Here is a 22,224-nt window from a genome sequence, read left to right as displayed (position 1 = left end):
ATATAAAAGTATTCTCATTTTGTTTTTGATTTTGTTAAGCTTGGCACAACCTTTCATTTTCTATTCCATCATAGGCAAATTTACACCACATAGATTGGTTAGGTGGCCTCAACTTGCCTAATGGGAAACCAAGTTTGTTGGCCACCTATATGCATTATAAGCCATCCAAAAACAATAAAGTTTCAATCTCTTTAGCCAAGCTATATATGTCTTTGTTTCATGACCATACTTTATATTTCTATCTATACATCTACTTGTACGACGAAAAGTAAATGTTATCCGCATATAAAACAAAAGTAAACATGGGAGAAAGACTAGCCCTTCTGCTCCTCCGAGGCCGATTCGACTGGCGCGGGGTCCTTAACAGTTGCTCCAGGCATCTTAGAGAGTTCCAAGATGCATGGAATATGTGTTTCAATTCTGTCCAGCCTAATATTTTGCTTATGGAGTTGGAATTGAATTTTCTACAGATCTTGTTTGTGGCTCGGCATACCTTAGAGAGAAACCGCCATACCCACCGAGATATGTTCCATAGCCTTGCCCAACAGGCTTTTCATCAGCCAGTAGAGGTATAGGGTCTGCTTAAATTGTGTTATTCTACCTCTGGTGTTCCTAGGATTCGGGACAAGGATCCTCCAATTTTCCATATCCTCCTCATTCTCACTGCCCTGCTTAATTTCCTCTTCCCATTCCTCTAACAAATTCCAGATGCTATCATCCGTGCCCTCGCGATATGCCTCAACAACTTCACTAATAAGGTATTCTACCGATTTCCTCCCTCTGTGGGGCTCAAACGTGCTCAGGTCCTTATCCTTTCTGGACTTCCGACCCCGTCTTCCATGTCCGCGACCTTTCGCGGGCTGAACCATGTCAAAGATGCCCGAAACCTATTCACAACAATAATTTGTTAACCGAAAACAATTTGACATATTATGGCATTGGTTGCTTCCCTGAATTGAATTATCGGTGCAATCTGCCTCCCCATGCTCCTCCCTTTTCCTTTTACTATTAGTACCAAAGCCATAATGGACAGAGATCCAGTCCCCAGAAGGGGCCAGTCTCCAATTCCCTTATGTCATCTCACACCTCCACCCCTAGTGCCTCCCATACGCAGTCAAGTTGGCATTCCTTGCTAAGGCCATGCAAGTGAGCCCAAACTCATACTGACATGTTACCGTCCATGAATTGCAAACCCTTTCCCCTCTTCCCAGTAAACTAGAGCAAGGCCACTGTCATTTTCATACCAGACTTCCCACTCAAGGGCCCTAGCAATTCTTTTACCACAAGAATTTCTCACAGTACCCCAACAATTGCAGTGGTTTCGGTAGCGGGGCCAAGCTCATATACAACGTAGTAACTGACCCCCACTTCCCTCAATGTCAGATTCATATCCTCTACCTACCTGACCCCTTCAACCAACCCCACTCAACCCTAGGCGTGCTGTCCCAATGCGAAACAACACAAGGCCAAGACAACAAAAGGCAGAGGCGAGACTTGGCAAGTGCAATACATAGATGCAAAACCAAGCCAATGCAACTAGTCACCACCTCCATTTCCCCCAGCATTTCTCAACCTCCCAATTAACATTCCTAATTTTCCCCCTCTCCCCCTAGCAGAAACCCAACTAGGTCGTCATTGCAAAGGAGGAGAAGAGCCAAGAAACATACCCGTAAATGATTGTAGGCCGTCTCCAAGCTTGATACCGAGGATGTTAATGCCCTCCCTTTCCCTTACACCAACTCCTTCGTCCGCAAGCAAACTCACTAGCATTACCCACCTGTTTGCCCTTTGCTCCTATAAATCTTGCCCCTCCACCATCTTCTCTGCCACCTTTCCCACCACCCTTGCATGCACTCATGTCAAGGGCCACCGCACCCATCGCTTTGAGCGTGTGGGGGGAGATGGTACATAAATCGTAGGTACGCTTCATTACTTTCCGCAGGCTGTCCCAACCACATGCACACACCCCGATCTGGGTAAAAGTATTCTCATTTTTAAATTTATTAAAACCTTGATTTAATTTCTATGAAATATCCACGAAATATTTAGTAGGAGTGAGGGTAGAGGGTTTAGATATATCTAAAAAAAATATCCTTAAAGATTTAATAAAAAAATGTTGTTAAATAAAATTAAAATAAAATATTTATAATTGTGAAAAGAGTTATGGTTTTTGAGCATGTGGTATTGATAATCCATGGTATTTGTCCATAGTATTGTAACAAAACTTTTTACAAATTAATAATATTCATGGTAAAGTGGGATGAATATCCATGATTAAGAACCTTGTTATATTTTAAATATAAATACAATATAAAGTTTTTACGTGCTTATTAATTAAATTTAAATATGATTACAAAATTATTATTGGTCTTGATATCTATTAATTCATTTTCCCATTGACATCTTTGTACATCTATATTTACTTTTTCTAACAAGTGGGAAAACCTATCACCAGCATAGATCCATCTTAAAGACAGATATAACATAGATCTATCTTAAAGACACATCTAACATGAGTAGAGAAGGATCCAATTTGTTCACTCGCAATTTTTTTATGAGCAGACATTATTTAAATGTTTTGTATAGTCATTTAATTTTTCTTTTCTATTTTTAGATTTTTAAAATTTTTTATTTTGGCTGAGAAAAAATTCAATTTTGATGACGGTTACAAACAATAACTCATTTGTCAAACTAGCGGTGAGGACAAACCATCACCATCTCTAGTTGCTAAGTTGCTAACTACGAATGTAGGTTGGCTCATCACCCTTATTCAAAGAAAACCACCCCACTTGGAATAATCTGCTGGTAGTCCGTAAGGGGGCAGGTTTTCGCTCTTGCTAGATGTTTTAGTTGTCAAACTAGCAGTGAGGACAACCATCACCATCTCTAGTTGCTAAGTTGCTAATTGCTCATGTAGGCTGGCTCATCACCTTTATTCAAGGAAAACCACCCCACTTGGAATAATCTGCTAGTAATCCGTAAGAGAGCAAGTTTTCACTCCTGCTAAATATTTTTGGATCTTAAGTCGTTAACATGTTTCCTTATCATTAATTTTACAATATGAATCAAATATTCTTCACCAAATAAAATCAATTTTACAATATAAATCAATATCATTAATTAAAAAAAAACCACATTTAATTAATATAATAATACTAATAAAATATACGTTATAAAATTGATGATAAATATTTCACTATTTTGTTCACATAAATATTTCACTATTTTAATCACAAGACATCTCAAATATTCTGTTAACATAAAAACTAAAACGACTCAAATCACGATAAATAGAAGCTTTCATTTTCAAACCCATAAACAACTGTTAAATCGCACGGGCGTGCACAGTTACCGGACAAATTCCGAGTACGCTGCCCTTTTTTTCATGGCCATTCAGTCACTAACTCGAACACCCCGCCGTTAATCACAGTTTGAATTTAGGAATTGAGTGACATTTGAATCAACACATTAGAAAATTAATTAAATCTACTCCTAATTTCAAGTAAATACCCATAATTAAATATGATTTTATATATATGAGATTCGAATACATTTTGAATTTAGGAATTGAATGCCATTTGAGTCAACCCATTAGAAAATTAAAAATACCCATAATTAAATATCATTATATATATGAGATTCGAATACATGAAATTTAATGTCCCTGCAATCAATACAGTCCTGTACTCACATGAAAAAAAAATCCGGTCAGATATGAGCAATAAAGGTATTTATTTTATTTTGAATTTGCGCTGCAACGGCTCCTTCCACTCAGCATTCTGAGACTAAGCTTTCATACTCTATATGCTGTTGCTGTTGCTTTCAGTCATGAAACCTGGGCTGGTGTGGGATTCTTATTTTTGAATGACTTAAGTCAGCTTTTGGGCTTACAGAGTAGACATTGACCACTGGTATGGTTTTAGCTTCTGTAAGCTTTTTCTCAAGGTCTATTTCTGCATCCTCAACTGGCCTTTGTACAACTTGGGCTTTACTCTTTAATAGCGCTTGCTGGTTCCTGTCACACATGTATTTGCACTTCATGGACTGTAAATAGACAATCTCAGTCTTGTATTCTGAAACTGCTTGTGGGTTTCTTTTGTCACAGCCCATGGCCTCGCCTAGCTGCTAGTCACGGGTTTCGAACCCGGTATCACGTGCCCGGTTTGCAGCTGTGATGTGGGAATACTCTGAGCCTATTCAACAGCGACCGCTGCAAATCCTGACGGTGATTCTTAAATTTGCATTTATCAGGTTCCTGTGGCTGAATTGCTTTTGTACTTATTTTTTGATATTTTCTGTGGCATTGAATTGGATTTAGTGTATAGAACTTTAACATGTTGTGCTTATTCGATTTGGGTATTGTTTTACTTGAAAATAGGTAAATGGGTTCATGTCAGTTTGGGTATATAGATGCCGTTCATGGAATTGGGAGGACACTGGATGGTTTGGATTGTGTCGGGGAATTGGTCTGTGCACAAGCCAGGTAGCTGTTCTGCTGTGCCAATGTTCTCTGTTAAGCTGTCTGCGTTATTTGTTTTTACAGTACCAGAGCTATTTTTTCTGACCGTACTTTTTGGCTGTTTACACTTATATATTCATTCTTCATTTTCTTTTACTTTTATTTTAAAGCTTTTCTTCGCCATTGTTTGTATGTGGTTAGTGTATTTTCATTTTAAAAACAGAGCTCAGTTTTGAAAAATGATGTTAATTTCTGCTGGGTCAAATTTCTACCTATGATGTTGGTATCTTGCCAAATAACCTGGTCCGGTATTTTGGTTAAAAGCCCAAATCCTTAGGATGGTCTTGAGTTCCATGCCCTGGTCCGGCCTTTTTGTTAAAAGGCCATATCCACAGGACAGTTGGTCTTGAGTTCCATGAATCTGCTCATTTGATGGACAAGTATTTGAATTTCAGTTCTAATATTTGTACATGCTTTCTCTTCTCCAAGACAAGTGGACATTCTTCCTTAATGCTCAGTCAGACCTTTCAAATGTGACTGTCATTTTACAACCAGTGTAGTTCTCTGAGTTATCATCCCTGTTACTTGACTGCCCAAATTGTTGATGCTAACGACTGCTATGGTCATTGATTGCCGTGCTTGTAGACAGGGCAGTGTAGTATTGTGGGCTTTATGTTCTCAACTATTTCTCTGTCTCATAACTTGCGTGTTCATTCCTCAGTAGAAGCACTTTTGTGTTCTGTGTCTATCTCAAGGATTCCACTTTTGTTTCATCACCAGTGCTCTTTTTTCTGATTGTTACTTGCTTTTACAGAACTAATGCTATTTTTTCTAATTTTATTTTTACACTGTATACACTTATTTGTTCACTCTTCATTTTCTTTCGTTTTCAAGTTTTTCTTGATCATTGTTTTTATCTAATGTGTTATGTGGGTTTGCATTTTGGAAACAAAACTCAGTTTTAAAAAGCAATGCTAATCTTTGCTGTGTTGGATTTTCTACCAATGATGTTGGTACCTTGCCAAATTCCCTGGCCTGACATTTTGTTTAAGAGCCCATATCCACCTGATAGTTGGTCTTGAGTTATATGCATTGGTTCATTTGATGGAAAACTATTTGAATTTCAGTTTTTTTGTAACATTTATACATGCTTTTCCTTCTCCATATGAGTAAGTGGACATTCTTCCTTAATGCTTCTTTCAGACCTTGCAAATGTGAGGGTCATTTTAAACCCAGTATAGTTCTCTGAGCTATCATCCTTGTTACTTGACTGCCCAATTGTTAGTCTTTCTTTCTAAAGCAGATGCTAACGAGTGCTATTGTGACTGATTGTCATGCTTACGATTGTAGACAGGGCAGTGTAGTATTGTTGGCTCTTTGCTCTCAACTATTTCTTTGTTGCACAACTTGCATGTTCATTGCTGATTAGAATCACTTCTGTGTTCCATGTCTATCTCAAGAATGCCACTTTTGTTTCAGTTTTGAACATTCTGAATTCTGTGCATATAATGATGAGGTACTTGAATATTATTTGATTACTTTCCATTGAAGCATGTAATATCAGAGAATGATCTTCTGAGTCCAGATTTTGGTTCCTGATGTCTCTTCTTTGATGCAGATAGAAGTCAGAACTGGCTAGTCTCCATGGGTCAAGGACTTATCTTCTAGAGGGTCAGTCTGCTCTGTTTGGCACTTGCGTTCACAGGGGTAGTGAAATCCAGTTCAGGTGATAACGGTTGAATTTCAAGATCTCAAGATGAAGGAAGAGCTGGGTGACACTAAGCCAAGGGCAAATTCAAAATTGTCAGATCAAAACTATGCTACAAGGTTTGGAAGTAGGAATGGTAGCACTGCTCTGAAACCGAGGGAAAATGGTGTACTGGTGTCTCAAACTACCAGTGGATCAACAAAAGATAAGAAAAGCAGACTAAAGCCAAATGAAATGAACAAGAAAGGTGATCATACTTCCTTGGTGTTTGGCAAAGTGGAAGCTGCAATTGGTGTCCAGAATGGCCCTCCAGTTCCCTATCTGGACATCCCTGAGGACTTAGTTTTGACGAATAATAAACAATCAGTAGCTAGCTGTCGACAGAGCTCAAAGTTTTCTGCCAATGAGAGTTATCCTCGTGCAAAGCGCTCTCTGATGGCAGATTTCCCCAGAGTTCCCAAAGCTGCTCAAGTACATCCACGACCATCTGAATTAATAGAGTTAAGTCAGCTGAGGACATTAGTGCAGGAATTGCACGAAAGAGAAGCAAAGCTTCAAACTGAACTTGTTGCATGTAAACAGCTACAAGAAACTGTGAATAAACTTCCGCAGTTGGAAAATGAGCTTAAGATGAAGAAGATTGAATCTGAGAATTTTAGTCAGAGGATAGGGCAGTTGGAAGCAGAAAAAAGGAAAATGTCGGAAGAATTGATCCATTATCCAGTGTTAACGAAGGAGATAGAGGAAGCAAGGGCCAAAATAAAAGAACTTCAAGATCAAATTCTCGCAGAGTCTAGTCAGGCCAAGGAAGAAATACTCCAGCAATGTCTCACAAATACAGAAAAAAGATTAAAAGTATTAGAAGTTGAAGTTATGAAACTGCGCCGCTCTAACATGGAACTTCAGCACCAGAAGAGAGACCTGGCAAGCAAGCTTGCTGCAGCAGAATCACAAATTAATGCTCTTGGAAAGCTCAATGAGGTTTGCTGCTTCACATTGCCTTGCATTTTATTCAAATATATAAATATATATACACACACATACAAGTGGTTTTTGCACCTTATGCTATTCATTTGAAAGTCGATTCCAGTATGAGTACATAGGGTTAATATTACAGTGATCACCATGCTCTCTAAATGGTCTTGGTTAAAATTTAGTCCTAGAAATTATCTAGAGAGTGTACATCATATAATATACTGGAAAGTTAAGGATGTACATCTCTGTGCTTCACCTAGCATGCTGAAAATAATGAAATTTCATAAAAAATCATAAATATCAACAAAATAATATCATTGAAAATTCTTGCTATGGGGTTTTGTTTACATGTTTACTTCAAATGAGTAGATTTAGTTCTGGTCACCATAAAATTTAGTAACGACTTGAACTCCATTGTGCATATTAAATGCTAACTTCGATTAGGAAAATGTTATTGCCTAATCATTAACCAAGGGATTGCAGTATATATTCACCATCTCAATGGGATTTTCTAGAATTTCAGCATAAATTTTAAAATTCTAGATGCATAATTCTAGATTTAATGCAGTTAGTAACAGATGAATATTCATTACGCTTTCTAGATATTTCAATTTTCTAATAGATAACTACTTAACCACTTTGTGCAGAGTGATATGGTGGCAAAGGTTGAAGCTGAGGCATCTGTACTAAGGCACACAAATGAAAATCTCTGCAAGCAAGTTGAGGGCTTGCAAATGAACCGATTCAGTGAGGTTGAGGAACTCGTTTATTTACGTTGGGTTAACTCATGTTTGCGTTATGAACTTCGAAATTCAGATACAACCCCTGGAAAGATGTCGGCAGTGGACCTTAAGGATAGTTTGAGTCCAAAATCACAGGATATTGCTAAACAGCTTATGCTGGAATATGCAGTGTTTGAGCATTCAGGACCTCAACGAAAACGCCAGTCAGATAATGATTCAGAGAGCTTGTCCTCTTATTCATCGAACACATCTGAAGCTGCAGAGTACGATGACTTGTCAATGGAAAACTTTCCAGCACGGATTAGTTCATCAAAGAAGTCTAGTCTGTTTCGCAAACTAAAGAAGTGGGCTAAAAGTAGTGATGATTGGCAAATATTACATGGTGACTATCTTTCTGAGAAGAACTCTGAGAAGGGTCAGTTGGAGAGAACGAGTCCCAGGCGAAGGCATTCTATCAGTGGATCAAAGGAGTCAATGGAACACCTGATAATGCGAAACAAGAGAGAAGTTGTAGATAGTTTTAAACCTACCAATTCTAGAGTTTATTCTTTTGATTCGACAGATTCCCAGCCTGTAAAGTCTAACCAACTTGAGGATTTACATAAGCCTCTTGTCTCAAACGCTAAATCATCTGAGCACACAAATGATGTAGCAGTGTCTTTCCAGGTTTTATCAAAATCGTTTTCTGGAGATTTAGACGATAAGTACCCTGCATTCAAGGATAGACACAAACTGATTGTTCAGAAGGATGAGCAGGGAGCTCCTCAGAAAGATGAGCGGGGAGTTCATCCAAAAGATGAGCAAGGAGTTCCTCAGAAAGATGACCAGGGTAAGGTCGAAAAGTCATCATCAGTGTCCAAGCAACCTGAGGTGACTCAAATGACACAGGCGGAAGTTGAAAAGAGAGCATTAAGAATACCCAAGCCCCCTCCCAAACCTTCAGAAAATTCTGATGCAGCCAGTGGCCTTCAGAAGGGTCCCGCTAGTGTGGCCCTAATACCCCCTCCACCTCCGCCTCCACCCCCACCGCCACCCCCACCAACTACACAGCGGGGAATTAAAGATGGAGCAGCAGCAGCAGTAGCACCCCCACCTCCTCCCCCTCGTCCTAAGTTTTCGACATCTGGTGCTAATATAATGCAGCGAGCCCCACAAGTGGTTGAGTTCTATCAATCATTGATGAAGCGGGATTGTAAGAAGGATTCTTCGGGAAATGCAGTTGTGGATGTGCCAGACGTGGCAAATGCTCGTAGCAGCATGATTGGAGAAATTGAGAACCGTTCATCACATTTACTAGCTGTAAGTATTTACCTCTATTTCAATTTTCCCATGTTTTCCATAGGTACTTTATCTGTGGATTAAAGACTAACAACTGATGTTTTAGGCTAAATTTTGTTTTGTTCATTTTCCATGTTTATAAATTTGGGGCTATGCAGATAAAAGCAGATGTGGAAACCCAAGGTGATTTTGTTCGATCCTTGATAAGGGAAGTCAGAAGAGCAATGTACACTAACATTGAAGATGTTGTATCTTTTGTCAAGTGGCTTGATGATGAGCTATCCTTTCTGGTAAGAATTCTTTACTTTGACAAGCCTCTCTGGAAGTTGAAGGAAGTGGTGTTTCCTTTTGTTTATTGTAACATCCACATAACAAGATCAGCTCTACATTATTGGAGGTGCACTGCATTGCATTTCATGCATATATTCTTGTTACTAAGCTGGTGGACAGCCCTATTATGACAACTGCATGAGTATAGTCCTTTCATGATTCATGAATACATCGTGAAATTGTACATTGGCATTTGAGTTATCTTTTTATGCTAATTGTTACCTTTTTCTGCAGGTTGATGAGAGAGCAGTGCTGAAACATTTTGACTGGCCTGAGAGGAAAGCTGATGCAATGCGAGAAGCTGCCTTTGGATATCGAGATTTGAAAAAGTTGGAATGTGAAGTTTCATCATATGAATGTGATCTCCGTCAGCCTTGTGCAGCTGCTTTGAAAAAGGCGCTGGCTTTACTGGAAAAGTGAGAAACAAATATACTCAGAAAGTAGAACTATGATTCTCTTAACTCTCAATTGGTGTTTGCCTAATTTTTGCCATTACAGCAAGGAAATGCTTTTTTGGGCAATTTCTCTTTTGTACTATTGTAATATGCTCGACACAACAGTAATACATATTTAAATTCAACAGACCTTGATATGAATAAGTTCAAACCTTTGTCGCTAGTTTATTGTTTTAAAGTATCAAGTGCTTAGGCGTTAAGATTGAACTAGTATCTATGACGACTCTTTGAAAATAAATGTACTAAATCTCATTCTTTCAAATTTCTGGCAGGTGTGAACAGAGTGTCTATAAGCTCCTGAGAATGAAAGATATGGCAATGGCTCGCTACAAAGAATTTCAGATTCCGACTGATTGGATGCTTGATAATGGAATTATCAGTAAGGTAACATTCTGGAATTTGAACTTGAGGCATCTACACTGGTCATGCTGAGGATGCCTATTGTTGTTTTGACTACTTGATACAATTACAATGCAATTGAGTTGAAATGGTGTTAACATTCTGTTGTGCACTGAAAGACAACACCAAATGTTTGTGATTAAATCATGGACATTTTCCTGGCTAAAATTTGTTTGTTAACTTCGTTTGTAGGTTTTCAAGATTGCAATGATTTGTACTTTAGTATTCACAGACTATATTTTCTATGAATCAACCTTAGCAATAGATCAAGCACAACAATGGCAAAAGATGTTGATTTGGCAGGCACAATAAATTCATGATACTTCGATTTGGAGATTAAATATGAATGCAATTCCCCTCGTATACATGGCTGCAAATCTCAGAATTAAATTCATAATCACTTTTACTCATATGCGATGTTGTATGCATAGATGTGGATTGCTTTAATGCCCTAATTATAAATGCTTCAAGGCTATTAGCCCTATTTGTGATATCATGCAATTATTGATCTGAGTTTCATTCGGCTCTTCCCTCCAAAACTGGCATTGTTGAGAACAAATGGTCCACACAAGTCTTTAAACCTTTGAGGGAATCATTCTCTTGCTTAGGTTGGTCTCAAAAGAGGGGGGATCTGAATGCAAATAAAATTACCGAGAAATAAGTGTTCTGCGTAAACATGGAAGCCTTTACAGAAATAACTTTCACACATTGAAAAATTCTAGCGTGTTGTACTATGCTGTGTCATATGGGTTTGATGATTAGCCTTGAGAAACTTTGCCTTATTTTCTCAACAGTTTGATTCTTTCGAAGCATCACAAGATTATTGACCTCACTCATGTCGGATATTAAAGTGTTTTTGTAACGAGGCACTTAAACATTTGGGTTCAAATTGATATTTAGATCACATCATTTGATTCATTCCTGATAGTTACATGATTTTAAAGATTTAAACTTGATGGCTGCTTGCTGTTATACCTGGTTACTTTTTATTCTTGATTTTATGTTGCTTTGTGTGGGCGATCATATGTTTTCTCCTTGATTTTGATTTATACATTGCCTTTGGTTGGGTGATGATACATTTTCCTCCTTGAGTACAGATTAAGTTTGCTTCTGTGAAGTTAGCAAAGAAACACATGGAAAGGGTAGCCATAGAGCTTGAGTCAATGGGATGTTCAGAAAAAGAGCCTGAACGGGAGTTTTTGCTGCTGCAGGGTGTGCGGTTTGCTTTCAGAGTACATCAGGTAAGTTTGCTTGCATCTTTTGCAATGTTGGCTGAAACTTCAATAATTCATGTATGAAAGCCGAGGTTTTAAAACCTGCTATATCTTGGGTTGCAGTTTGCAGGAGGATTTGATGCTGAAAGTATGCATGCATTTGAGGAGTTGAGAAAAAATGCCCATAGCCACCACAAAATATCACAAGAACAACAGTATGCAGGTTTACCAGCTCAGTAACCTTGCAAAATATACTCATGGGCTGCTTGTAATTTTTCCCTTCCAAATACATTTATTTTTTGTAAGATTATGTCTCCCATGGTATATATGGAAGATAAGCCTGCCTCACCCTTCTGCAGTGAAAATCTAGGAAACTGAAAGCTTCAACCAGGTGGTATCATTTTTGTTCTCAACATCTTATGTACATACACCATTTTTATCTTATACAAGAATATAATTTGTTTCAACTTGCAAGACGTTGATAATTACTGTTCAACTTGGCTCTTCATTATCCCTAAGGGAACACTGAATTGAAGTCGTTATGTTCCTCGAATGTAATGTTTCCATTATAAGGAGTGCTTTGGTCCAGTTTGACAGTTCCCGACGTTGAAGTGGAGCCATGGTAATGCAAAGAATAGAATCATAGCTAAATCGAAAAACAGACTTTATCTTACCGTGAAAAGGGTTTCCATTCTAAGAATGGGAATGCTAAATAGCATCCACCAGACCAGAACCTGATAGTACCTGAAAACATCACCATGGCCTAGCTCGCGTGGGACTAAAATACCTGCTATATATCTCATGATTCTTGTGGATACCCACAATCAAAGATTGCATCTTTTTGCGAAAAAAACTTACATACTCCAATTTCAAATCATACAAATGATATATATGACAAGTAATGAATAGCTGGAAACCTTTTCTTTTATGCATCTAAAAATTCTTGTAATGATGTGGGCTGGCAAAATTCTCATTAGGATCATTGCTCTTTTGTTTCAAGAAATTCTCCAAAGCCTTTATTACCTCTAAAGAATGCTTATTGCTTCTCATGGTGTTAAAGCATCTTAAATGAAATCTCTAAATTATCGTGAACTTGGCATGGCAATTTTTTTCACCAAGTTTCTGGTTTATGGTTTAATTTTAATTCTGGTTCAGTGGATTTCTCTCCTCAATTTCCCAACTATGACATGTACTTATTTTGGTATTTTTATGATGTAGTGTCTCCACTTTTTCCACGTTGGGTTTGTTAGGTACATTTAAAAAAAACATTTTATTATTTATGTCTGGTCTACTGAAAAAGGTAAACATTAATGGTGTCCTGCCTTATCATTTTTTTGGTGGCAATTTTATGAACATCTAGAATGCTTTTTGCTTTCACAATAGTTTGGTAGAAAATGCACATTTTTGTCTATCTATTAAAATAGGTAAATTTCAAGTTTTTGTAGGTGTATCTGTTGTTCTTAGTGTGGAGTTTAGGGATGTACTAGTTTCACATTAGATAATTTAGTTTTGTTTAGATTTAGTGAAATAGAATTTAATTAAGGTTGATACTTAAAAAAATTGATAAAATTTGCAAGTGTGAAATGTATTAATATTTGATTTTATTAAAAATGTTTTAATATTTGAAATCATTTAAAACTAGCTTGTAAAGTTTAATTAAGAAAAACCATAATAAGTTTTTATCAATTTTTTATAAAAGACAATTTTTTATAAAAGAAAATTGAATGATTACTAAATTTTAAATTTGCCATTAAATTAATGATGAAGTTCACTATCAAATTTGGCTTTAAACTTATAGTGCTTGGTATTTTATAAATGTCAGTTTTTTTCAATTTTTTTTTAAGTGCATTGACCAATCTTGGTTCAAAGGACATTTTGACAGATATTGCTCCAAAATAACTTAAAAATAAAAGAAAAAATCACTAAAATAACTTACTACATTAATATTATTCATCTCTCCAATGTAATTTTAAAACAAAACTAGAAATTCAACAAATATCTACCATTAAGTTTGGGATGCAATAGTCAAATAAATATTAGTAGAGATTTTTGATATTGAACAAAATTGAGGTAGATCAAAAACTAGAATTTGGTGACAATAAAATTAAATTTTTTTTGATAATGCATAAATGTATGACAAAATTTGTCACTTCAAAGCATAAGGCGATTTTGCTATACTTGAATTGTTAATAAACATATCCATATGAGTGTATGAATTAAAAATAAACATATTTTAATTAGTTTTTATCTATTTTAAGTAAAATTTTTGGTAATTGATTATACTATGTGCATTATGAAAGTAATAGGTAATTATAAAGCTTATTTTTATGGATACAAAATTTATTATCAAAACAAATTGAGAAAGCTAAAAACTAATATGGTGTTGCATATTTGAATGGAGTACCATATTGTTGCTCCTAATGAGAAGAGTAAGACTCTTGCTCATCAAGAATCCTTCGTTGTAAGTGGCCAAACATATAGCTGGAAGATAAAAGCATGCTTACCTCTAGGTTTACCTTAAACCCTAATTAGTTGGATCAATTCCATAACCAACTAAAACATCAATAGCAATATTGGTGGATCTTCTAATGTGATTACATTGAAAGGGAGCAAAGGTCATTATCAAATATTTGTCGATTTCAAAGGTTGATAATAAATGCCAAAGTCTAAAGACATTCCAATTTCTTCACTTATATAATTTGTTTTAATTTTTGAAGAAATATCCAAGAGAAGTCATCAATTTTCAAAGAACTAATTTACCTATTATATTGTTGTTGGAGGCCATAATGAAGGGATGCAATTTCAACATGGTTGTGTGTTTGTGTGTAGATATGCTAATGTTTTAAGCATAATATATGATGAGTTCACCTTGTGCATTATAGAGAATAATACCCATTTTTGCTTATTAGATTCCCATTTGATGCACTATCCAAATTAAGATTCATAACAGGGGAACAATGAGCACATCATCTATTAGGGTAGTTAGAATTAGTAAGCTCAAGTGATCCGAAAATTGTCGCGGATATTACATTGGACAGTTTGTCACAACATATCTAATAATGTTATGTTAAAACTCTGAAAATTCTACACTATTATAGTTTATTAAACTTAAGATCTATTGATTTAACTACAATTAGTTCATGCATGTGAATAAAAAATACGCAGAAAAGTAGAGAACGACAAAATAAACACACACACACACAAAGACACAAGATATGTTCTTTGGGAAACCCTTTCGGGAGAAAATCCAGCTAGAAGGTGAGGTCGTTTCGCTCTCTTTCTCTACCTGGAAATATGGTTGCAGGTACAAAGAAGTAATTCATGTGCCTGTGGGTTGTTATAGTTCATAGATCTTCTCTGTGTGCTCTACCTCTTATCTCTCTTGTCATCTTTGCTCAACTATGGAACAAAATACTCTCAAAAGAATGGAATGCCTCTTCCTACTAGTGGTCCGGTTATAACACAATCCAATAGTGTACTAGTGGTCAAGTTTGACTACATCAACTCTTAACTAGAGTTACAATATAGACTTTTTTAGAGTCTTTTACATCATAATCACGTGGCTAGCCCATTTTCCATGGATAATGGGGGTTGACGCGGTATCCTCACGAACTATAGGTGTGAAAACATGAAAGTCAACTTCTAAGTGGCATAATTTTTGCATACGAACTTTGATTGACATGCTTCTTGCGCCGTTAGCAATGTCTTTGTGTGTATAATAACATTAAAAGGTGTCGTGCTAAAGCAGTTTAAGGTGTCGTTCTAAATGCTCTTGGAAAGTTTTAGACCCGTTTTGCCAAATTAGGTCCCACTGGTAAAAACGGTCCCGTGAGCTGATTCCTCCACTTTTTCCACTCCAAATGCATCGAGATGGATGACAAACAATATAATGATCCAATTCGGATCACACCTCACCATTTTAGGAGGCTTTTGGCCCCAAAATATTTTACTGAATGAGGTGAGAAAATTTTTCCTCTACCTTCTCTCTGGTGTACTATTTAGCCTTGCCTGGAAGTTGTCCCTTCAACCCAATCTGCCAAAGGTCATCCTAGCCCTATCTTGTAGTTTTAGACCTCTTATGCAAACCTGTATCTCTTGTCAACTTTGCATGAGCGTCTGGTGCCAAATCTTCCACAAAAGGTAGGACTTATTCTTCTTCCTGATTTAACATGGAAGGCTCATAAAGATTCAAATTCTCTACATTCACAACTGAGTAAATGCACATATATGGTGGTAAACTGAGTCAATATGCATTATCACCTACCTTTTCCACTATTTCAAAAATACCATACATTAGAGCCTTGATTTCCTTACTAGGCCCCTGTAACTTTTCCTTGTTCAACTGTAGCCATACTCAGTCTCCCACCTTGAATGATTTCTCTATTATGTGTTGATCATGCTTGGCCTTATACTTCTCCTACGACTTCTGGAGTGTTTCTTGTACTGGTAGATGGGTCTGCCTGATCTTTTGTATACAATTTTCAGCGCTCAAAGCATTTCTTGTAAGATCTTCCCTCACCCTTCGTTGTTGCCCATATTCAATATCCAAAGGTGAAGGTGGAAAATATCCAAAACAAGCCTCAAATGGGGAATTTCATTTAGAAGTGTGGACTTCTATATTATAAGAATGTTGTATATATACCGAATTTTTATCCCAGGTCTTCGAATGATTCTAGTTGTATCCCCTCAGAAGTTGCACCAAAGCCCTATTGACTACTTATGTCTGCCCATTTGTCTGTGGATGGAATGTTGTAGATCTCTTCAACTTTATGTCAATCTTCTCCCACAATTTAGTCCAGAATTCACTGAGAAATCTTGTGTCCTTGTCTGAAATGATGCTCCTTTATATCCCAAGTGCACGTAGACCTGTCCAAAGAACAAGTGTGTTGCTTCTTATCTGCTGATGGTATTTTTAAAGGGCATTAGAACACACATTTTGTTGAACCTGTCAACTACCATGAATAGATAGTCATGTCCCTTCCTGGTTGTTGGTAAACCTCCCACAAAGTCCATGGAAATTCTTTCCCAAGGACGACTAGGTACATGTAAGGGATGATATAAACCTTGTTTTCTATTCCTAGGTTTGTTGGTACAATAAAGCATGCATCCTCATATGAACCTAGCTACCTACTTTTGCATCTTAGGCCAACACACATACCTCTGCAAGTTAGTCATGGTCTTCCTTACACAAAAGTGCCCTGCAACCTTGGAGGTGTGAGCCTCTCTAATCAACTGCAAACACTCACCTTTAGGAACACATAGCTTATCCAACCTGTAGAGTAACCCATCTTGGAGATGGTAGTCAATAGTGATGTTGCCATCGTGCACATGACTTTGACTCTGCAACTGTTGATACACCTCCTTGAAGTCCTCATCTTCTAAATATGTCTCTTTATATGCATCATGGGTGAATGACTCCATGTGCACCAAATTCCCCAAAGTTGTAATCTTTGATGTGGATAGACTTGAAATCATATCGACCAACTTGTTTGTGTTTCCCTTTTTATAATTGATCACCAAATGAAACTACTATAAAAACCCCATCCACTTGTAATTCTTGGTCTACTGTAGCTTACTCCTAGCTTACAAGTATTGTAACGACTGGTGATCTGTGTGGATTGTTGTCTCTTTTCCCATCATATAGTGCTTCAATTTCTTCACAACTTGGACCATGGCATAAAACCACTTACTGTATGTAGGTGTTGACGGTGCGAGACCTGTCAACATTCAGCGGAACTCCCCAATTTGAAGTCCTAATCAGACCTCACACCATTTGGTGTAGGAGTCCCATCCGGTACAAAGGTCTGGTTGCCAAATCCTTAAATATTTTCCTTGACTCTCACTATCAACACAAGAGAGTGATGCAATGGTGTCTTTGAAAAGTAAGGCGAGTGTGCAGTGCAACTGCATCGAGGTTCTTCTACTATATAGGGGGAGAGAAAAGTGAGCCTCTAAGTGAGAGGTAATAATACCATTCAAGAAGAGACACATATGAACTAGAAGGACCATGCAACATCCAGCTGAATAGTCCACATTAGATGTGACAGTCGTTACAACCAACAAACAAGAGAAGATTTGTCTACCATCCAGTAGAACAGTCCACAACGGATGCGACAGTCATTATAACCATTAAATAAGGAAAGATTGATCTAGTATCCCGCGGAATAGTCCACAAAGATGAGATAGTGATAACAACCATTACAATACATTCTCAACAAGATAAGCACTAAAATCATTGAAATAGTTCAACTATTTTAATACAGGTGAAAGAAAACATGAAATACAAACGTCCACAGAATAGTGTTACAAACATTCTAGTTCATGCATGAAGAATGTACTGGCCCAAAAATGGCTTTTGTTATTAAGCAAAAGTTCCAAGACACATATTTACATTGTACATCACTAGCCCTAGTAGTGGGACATTGGAGCCACTCCTTGCTCCTCAAAGAACTAGCCGATCTCTCTAATGCTTTGCGGGAAGAGGCAAGGTGAAAGTCTTTTCTCATACAATGAGGGGTATATATAACCTAGGTGTGATGCTTCTCCCTTGTGACTCTTTGGCTATCTTCATGACTGTTCAACTTCCTATGACTTTTCAACTTACATGACTCTTCATATTCATGTGTGTCCTTTGGACTTCCACTTTACAATACATTTGATTACAATATACATGGTCCACACTAGTGATGTGGCATATGACAACTCATGACACGACTTGACATAACACTGCTGACATGGATTGGCTTGATGTGGCAATGTCAAGCTGCTATTGTTGCTGAGTGATACATGTGTTTTTGGATATGCGTTTTCTTCTCCTTCGCATAACTTGATGATTTCGGGTCTTCGTTGATCTTCGATCTTGAGAGATGGTTGTAAACTTGTGTTTTTTTTGCTTTCTCTTGATAGGTCCACTCGTAAGTTCATCTACAAGTGAGTCTTTAGGCATGCTTCCCTCCTCACTTCTTCATCATCTTGCCATGACTTGATAGTGTACCTGTTCATGTGATTCACTCATGACGGGATGACATCAATCCGAAAAATCCCTAGTCTAAGATGATGTATTTTTATCCATGAACTAAGCACGGTACAAGTCACAAACTAGGAGGAAGGGCTCAATAACTTCACATTGCGCAATTCCAGCTGACAAGGGGAGAGCTTGATCACTAAGATTGCACAAAGTGCAACTCAGGCTTGAATGGGAACTTTTCAGTACAGTCGTCACTGGGGAGAAAAATTGCGCAATGGCCACTGAGGTTCAGGATTGTGCAGTTCAAGCAAGTAGTTATTGATGTGGGATGAGGCTTTGAGAGGTTAGTTTTGTGCAGTTTTCAAAGGCAAGGGGGATTGGGCAGCAGAGAGGCCTAGAGGACAAATTTGCGAAGTTCTTGAGGGTAATGAGCTCTAGTTGAGGGAAGGGCACTGGATGAATCCTCTACACAATTTTGAAGGCTAGGAGAGGCTAAGCTCTCCACGCATTATGGGGTTCCAGCAAGGAAGGGAGAAGCTTGAGCACTAAAAGTGCGAAGTGGTGCAGTTCAAGGTAGGCTGGGAGGCACAACTGCGCAATTCTGGGGGTCAAGGAAGGTTGTTGGGCTTTGTGATTGCACAGAAACACAACCCTAGAGGACAGTGACTGCACGCTACGCAGTTCTAGCCGGCAAGATCACATCAATGAGGGCTGAGACTGCGCTATGTGCAACTCAGTCATGGCCTGGTGAAGTTAAGTTTCTCAGTTAGGAAGATTTTCTGAAAATGGCTAATTGTGGGAAAGGAGTTGGATCCATGATGAACTTGACTCATGATCACCCACTTAGCATACTTTGATGACACAACAACATAGATCATCAGAACAAACAAACAAAGCATTCCCCTTTGTGTGATTGTCTCATGACAAGATGCGACAAGTGCGACACTTAAGATAGACTTTGGGATGACCGTGACGACACTTGTGTGACAGCGTTCAAGACTTTGTGTATGAGTGTGATAGATGTTTACATGGTTAGGACAACTCGTTTGCACAAGAACCGACCTTCGAAACCACCAGATAGGCTCGCAAACAATACATAATGGTGAAACATGAGAAACAACAAGAAGTAATCCAATAATCAAAATGAGTCAAAGAAATTCAAGTAAGTTCATGGGATGAGCTTGAGTGTTTGCAATAATCAAGGAAAAGACCAAGGAAGGCTTTGCAATTTGAGTGCGAGCCAAAATTTTGGAGGGTGTTGCAGCAGCTACAACACTTGGCGACACATTGGTTGAATTCCAGCCTCTTTGTCTTAGTTAGTTTCTTTTGTGCAGGGCCTTGGTCCCTCAGGGGGTATTGATTCACCATGTAGATTATTTTGGCCTTCCCACTTACCCCATGGGTAGACATGGTTCCCTTTATAACTTCTCAATTGAACACAACATAAGATTCAATGTAATCACAATGTTTCGAGTTGGGAAGGGTAGTTTAGCTCGCAAGCTTAAGATTTTTAGAGTATAGTTTTTCATCTCTGGTGTTGTTCTGCTGCCAGAAGGCTTGCACAGTACCTCAACGGAGTCATGCAGGGACACAAACATTGCTTCGTTGTTAGCGATCCTGTATAGTTCTTCGACGGAGTTTCCTGCTTCATCTCTCTGCATAGGAAACCTTTCTTTTCTTTCGTCTTTATTTATTTAAAGAGAACTGTGCATAGAAACATATTTATTTTGGGACGGAAGAGGATACCGACTTATTGAGAGTAGAAGAGGTTTTTCCTTCAGAGAAGCATATAAACACCTTTTATTTAGGTTTCCTTGTTTAGATTTTCCGCTTTTCCATTTCTACTAATTGGATAAGTTTGAGAACACCAACAGAAAAAGTAAGTATAGGCATGAGGTTTCCAGACTAGCACGGGTTCATGGTTGGACCAAAAATCTTCTTACAGATGGATCATATCTTCTATCGGGACTTCATTAGCGAAAAGATGTAACCAACACGAAGAAGACGAACAAAAGGCTAGACAAATGCTGGAGTGTCACATGACCCTTTAGACGTCAACCACACACACACACTTAGAAGCCACAATGTAGTTAGGCACAACACTTATTTACATGACAAAACAAAACAAACTTCAAACAAAGAAACAAAGCAAGCAGCAAATAACTATGTACATAGTGCGAGGCGCAACCCTAGATCTTCATTGAAAATATTATTTTAAGTCTTGGCCATTGACAAGGAGAGAGTCAATATTCCCGTCAAGTGATTCAAGATGATATGTGTTGGCCAAACTTCTCGTGAACGATGTATGGAACAATCCATAAGGACTGAAACTTTGTGTGTTTTCCTTTTTCCTCGTGGAATTTATCCCACTTTAAGACTAAGTCACCCACACCAAAGCTATTTTTCCCTGCGAACTTTCTATCAAACCATCTCTTGATAAGACTCTGGTGAAGTAAGAATTTTTCTTTATCTGAAAGCCTTTCTTCCTGTAGCTTGTGCAAAGTGTCCATCCTACGCTGAACTAGAAGACATGGCTTGCATTGGGACTCTTGGGATAATTAGAGAGTGAGAAAGTAGATGTTTGACGGGAGGATGACTTCTTTTTTTTCGTACACCAGGAAGTAAGGGGAGGTATTCAGAGAAGGCTTGGGCGTGACTTGGTCAACGCATAAGGCATTCACCAAAGCATAGTGTCAGTTTTGATGTTAAGAGAATATAATCTTCTTGATGATACAAATTAGGTGCTTATTTGTGGATTCAACAAGAGCATTTCCCTATGGATAATAGTTAGCATAATGTTTCAAGATAATACCATTTTTCAATGCAAAATCATAGTATTAACGAGGAAAAGTATGTTGCATTGTAAAAACCAAGTGATGTAGGAGCGCCAAACCTGGAGATGATGTTCTGGTGTAGAAAACTAATGACTTCTTGATCGTTCACTTGTTTTAGCGGAACTGCCTCTGTCCACCACGTGAAATAATATGTAGCAGTTAGGATATAGTGGTGCTGCTTCGATGAGTGGGAAAATTTCCCCAGTGATATCGAAGCCCCACTGTTAAAAAGGTTCTTCCACTACAACGGGCTGTAGTGGGGCTGATGACTTCTGATTTCTGCCGACACACCTTTGACAGACCAGACACTTGCGGACATAAGCATGAGCATATTTGAATAATGTAGGCCAGTAAAATATGGCTCGCATAACCTTATGTGTTGTATTGTTGCCTGCGAAGTGTCTTCTAGATGGTCTGTCATGGAGATCATGTAAAACCTTTTTTGAATTGTGTGCCTCCAAACACCTGAGAAATACTCCATTGTGGTGCTTTCTGAACAACACCCCATGCACCAACTGATATGACAATGCTTTGAGTCGGAGTGCCCTCTTTTTCCATGTAGAGAAGTGAGAGGGCATGGTGCCATGCTTGAGGTATTGGCACACATATGTGTATCAAGAGTTTATGTCCGAAGTGGGGGAGGCTCGCTCAAAGTTGTACATTTCAACCTCTTGCTCCCATCTTGCGAGCTCTTCTTCTTCCTCTTTCACGTTAACTTCTTCTGCTGCTAATTTGCAAAGACCATGACCCTTAATTGTGTGAATTGGCTTGATGTCAAGATCATATCCCTGTCATCCGATCATCCAGTTCGCCCTCCTTTCACCCAGTTCTTGCTGAATGAGCAATGATCTGACTGTTGGGT

The 22,224-nt window shown here is 38.1% G+C and overlaps 1 protein-coding gene across 4 annotated transcripts; it reads left to right on the top strand.

Moving 5' to 3' along the window:
- Positions 1-3,749: 3,749 nt before the first annotated feature.
- Positions 3,750-12,032, top strand: LOC149227394 (protein CHUP1, chloroplastic-like). Of its 4 annotated transcripts, none has more exons than XM_089375494.1 (10): positions 3,750-3,911; positions 4,106-4,225; positions 4,379-4,483; positions 6,078-7,148; positions 7,790-9,184; positions 9,322-9,453; positions 9,728-9,909; positions 10,221-10,332; positions 11,445-11,588; positions 11,685-12,032. In XM_089375494.1, exons 4-10 carry the CDS (start codon positions 6,216-6,218, stop codon positions 11,799-11,801), a joined length of 3,015 nt encoding a protein of 1,004 aa, XP_089231620.1. In that variant the 5' UTR covers positions 3,750-3,911; positions 4,106-4,225; positions 4,379-4,483; positions 6,078-6,215; the 3' UTR covers positions 11,802-12,032. The 4 variants fall into 4 exon arrangements, with proteins under 4 accessions (XP_089231620.1, XP_089231618.1, XP_089231619.1 ...); XM_089375492.1 differs by having other exon boundaries at positions 4,106-4,251; XM_089375493.1 differs by having other exon boundaries at positions 3,750-3,945; positions 4,106-4,251.
- The last annotated feature ends 10,192 nt before the right edge of the window (positions 12,033-22,224 follow it).

This window comes from Pinus tabuliformis, chromosome J, assembly GCF_031772625.1.
Source record: "Pinus tabuliformis cultivar Carrire ecotype Pingquan chromosome J, CPIR1, whole genome shotgun sequence".
Lineage (NCBI taxonomy): Eukaryota > Viridiplantae > Streptophyta > Pinopsida > Pinales > Pinaceae > Pinus > Pinus tabuliformis.
Note: the sequence above shows the minus strand (reverse complement) of the source record. Positions and strands in the feature narration are given on the sequence as shown.

Bases quoted from the DNA above. Each gene is read 5' to 3' on its own strand.
- LOC149227394 (XM_089375494.1), top strand. From the start codon at position 6,216: ATGAAGGAAGAGCTGGGTGACACTAAGCCAAGGGCAAATTCAAAATTG. The intron at 9,185-9,321 runs GTAAGTATTTAC...GGGGCTATGCAG, and splicing joins GTTCATCACATTTACTAGCT to ATAAAAGCAGATGTGGAAAC. The intron at 10,333-11,444 runs GTAACATTCTGG...CCTTGAGTACAG, and splicing joins ATAATGGAATTATCAGTAAG to ATTAAGTTTGCTTCTGTGAA.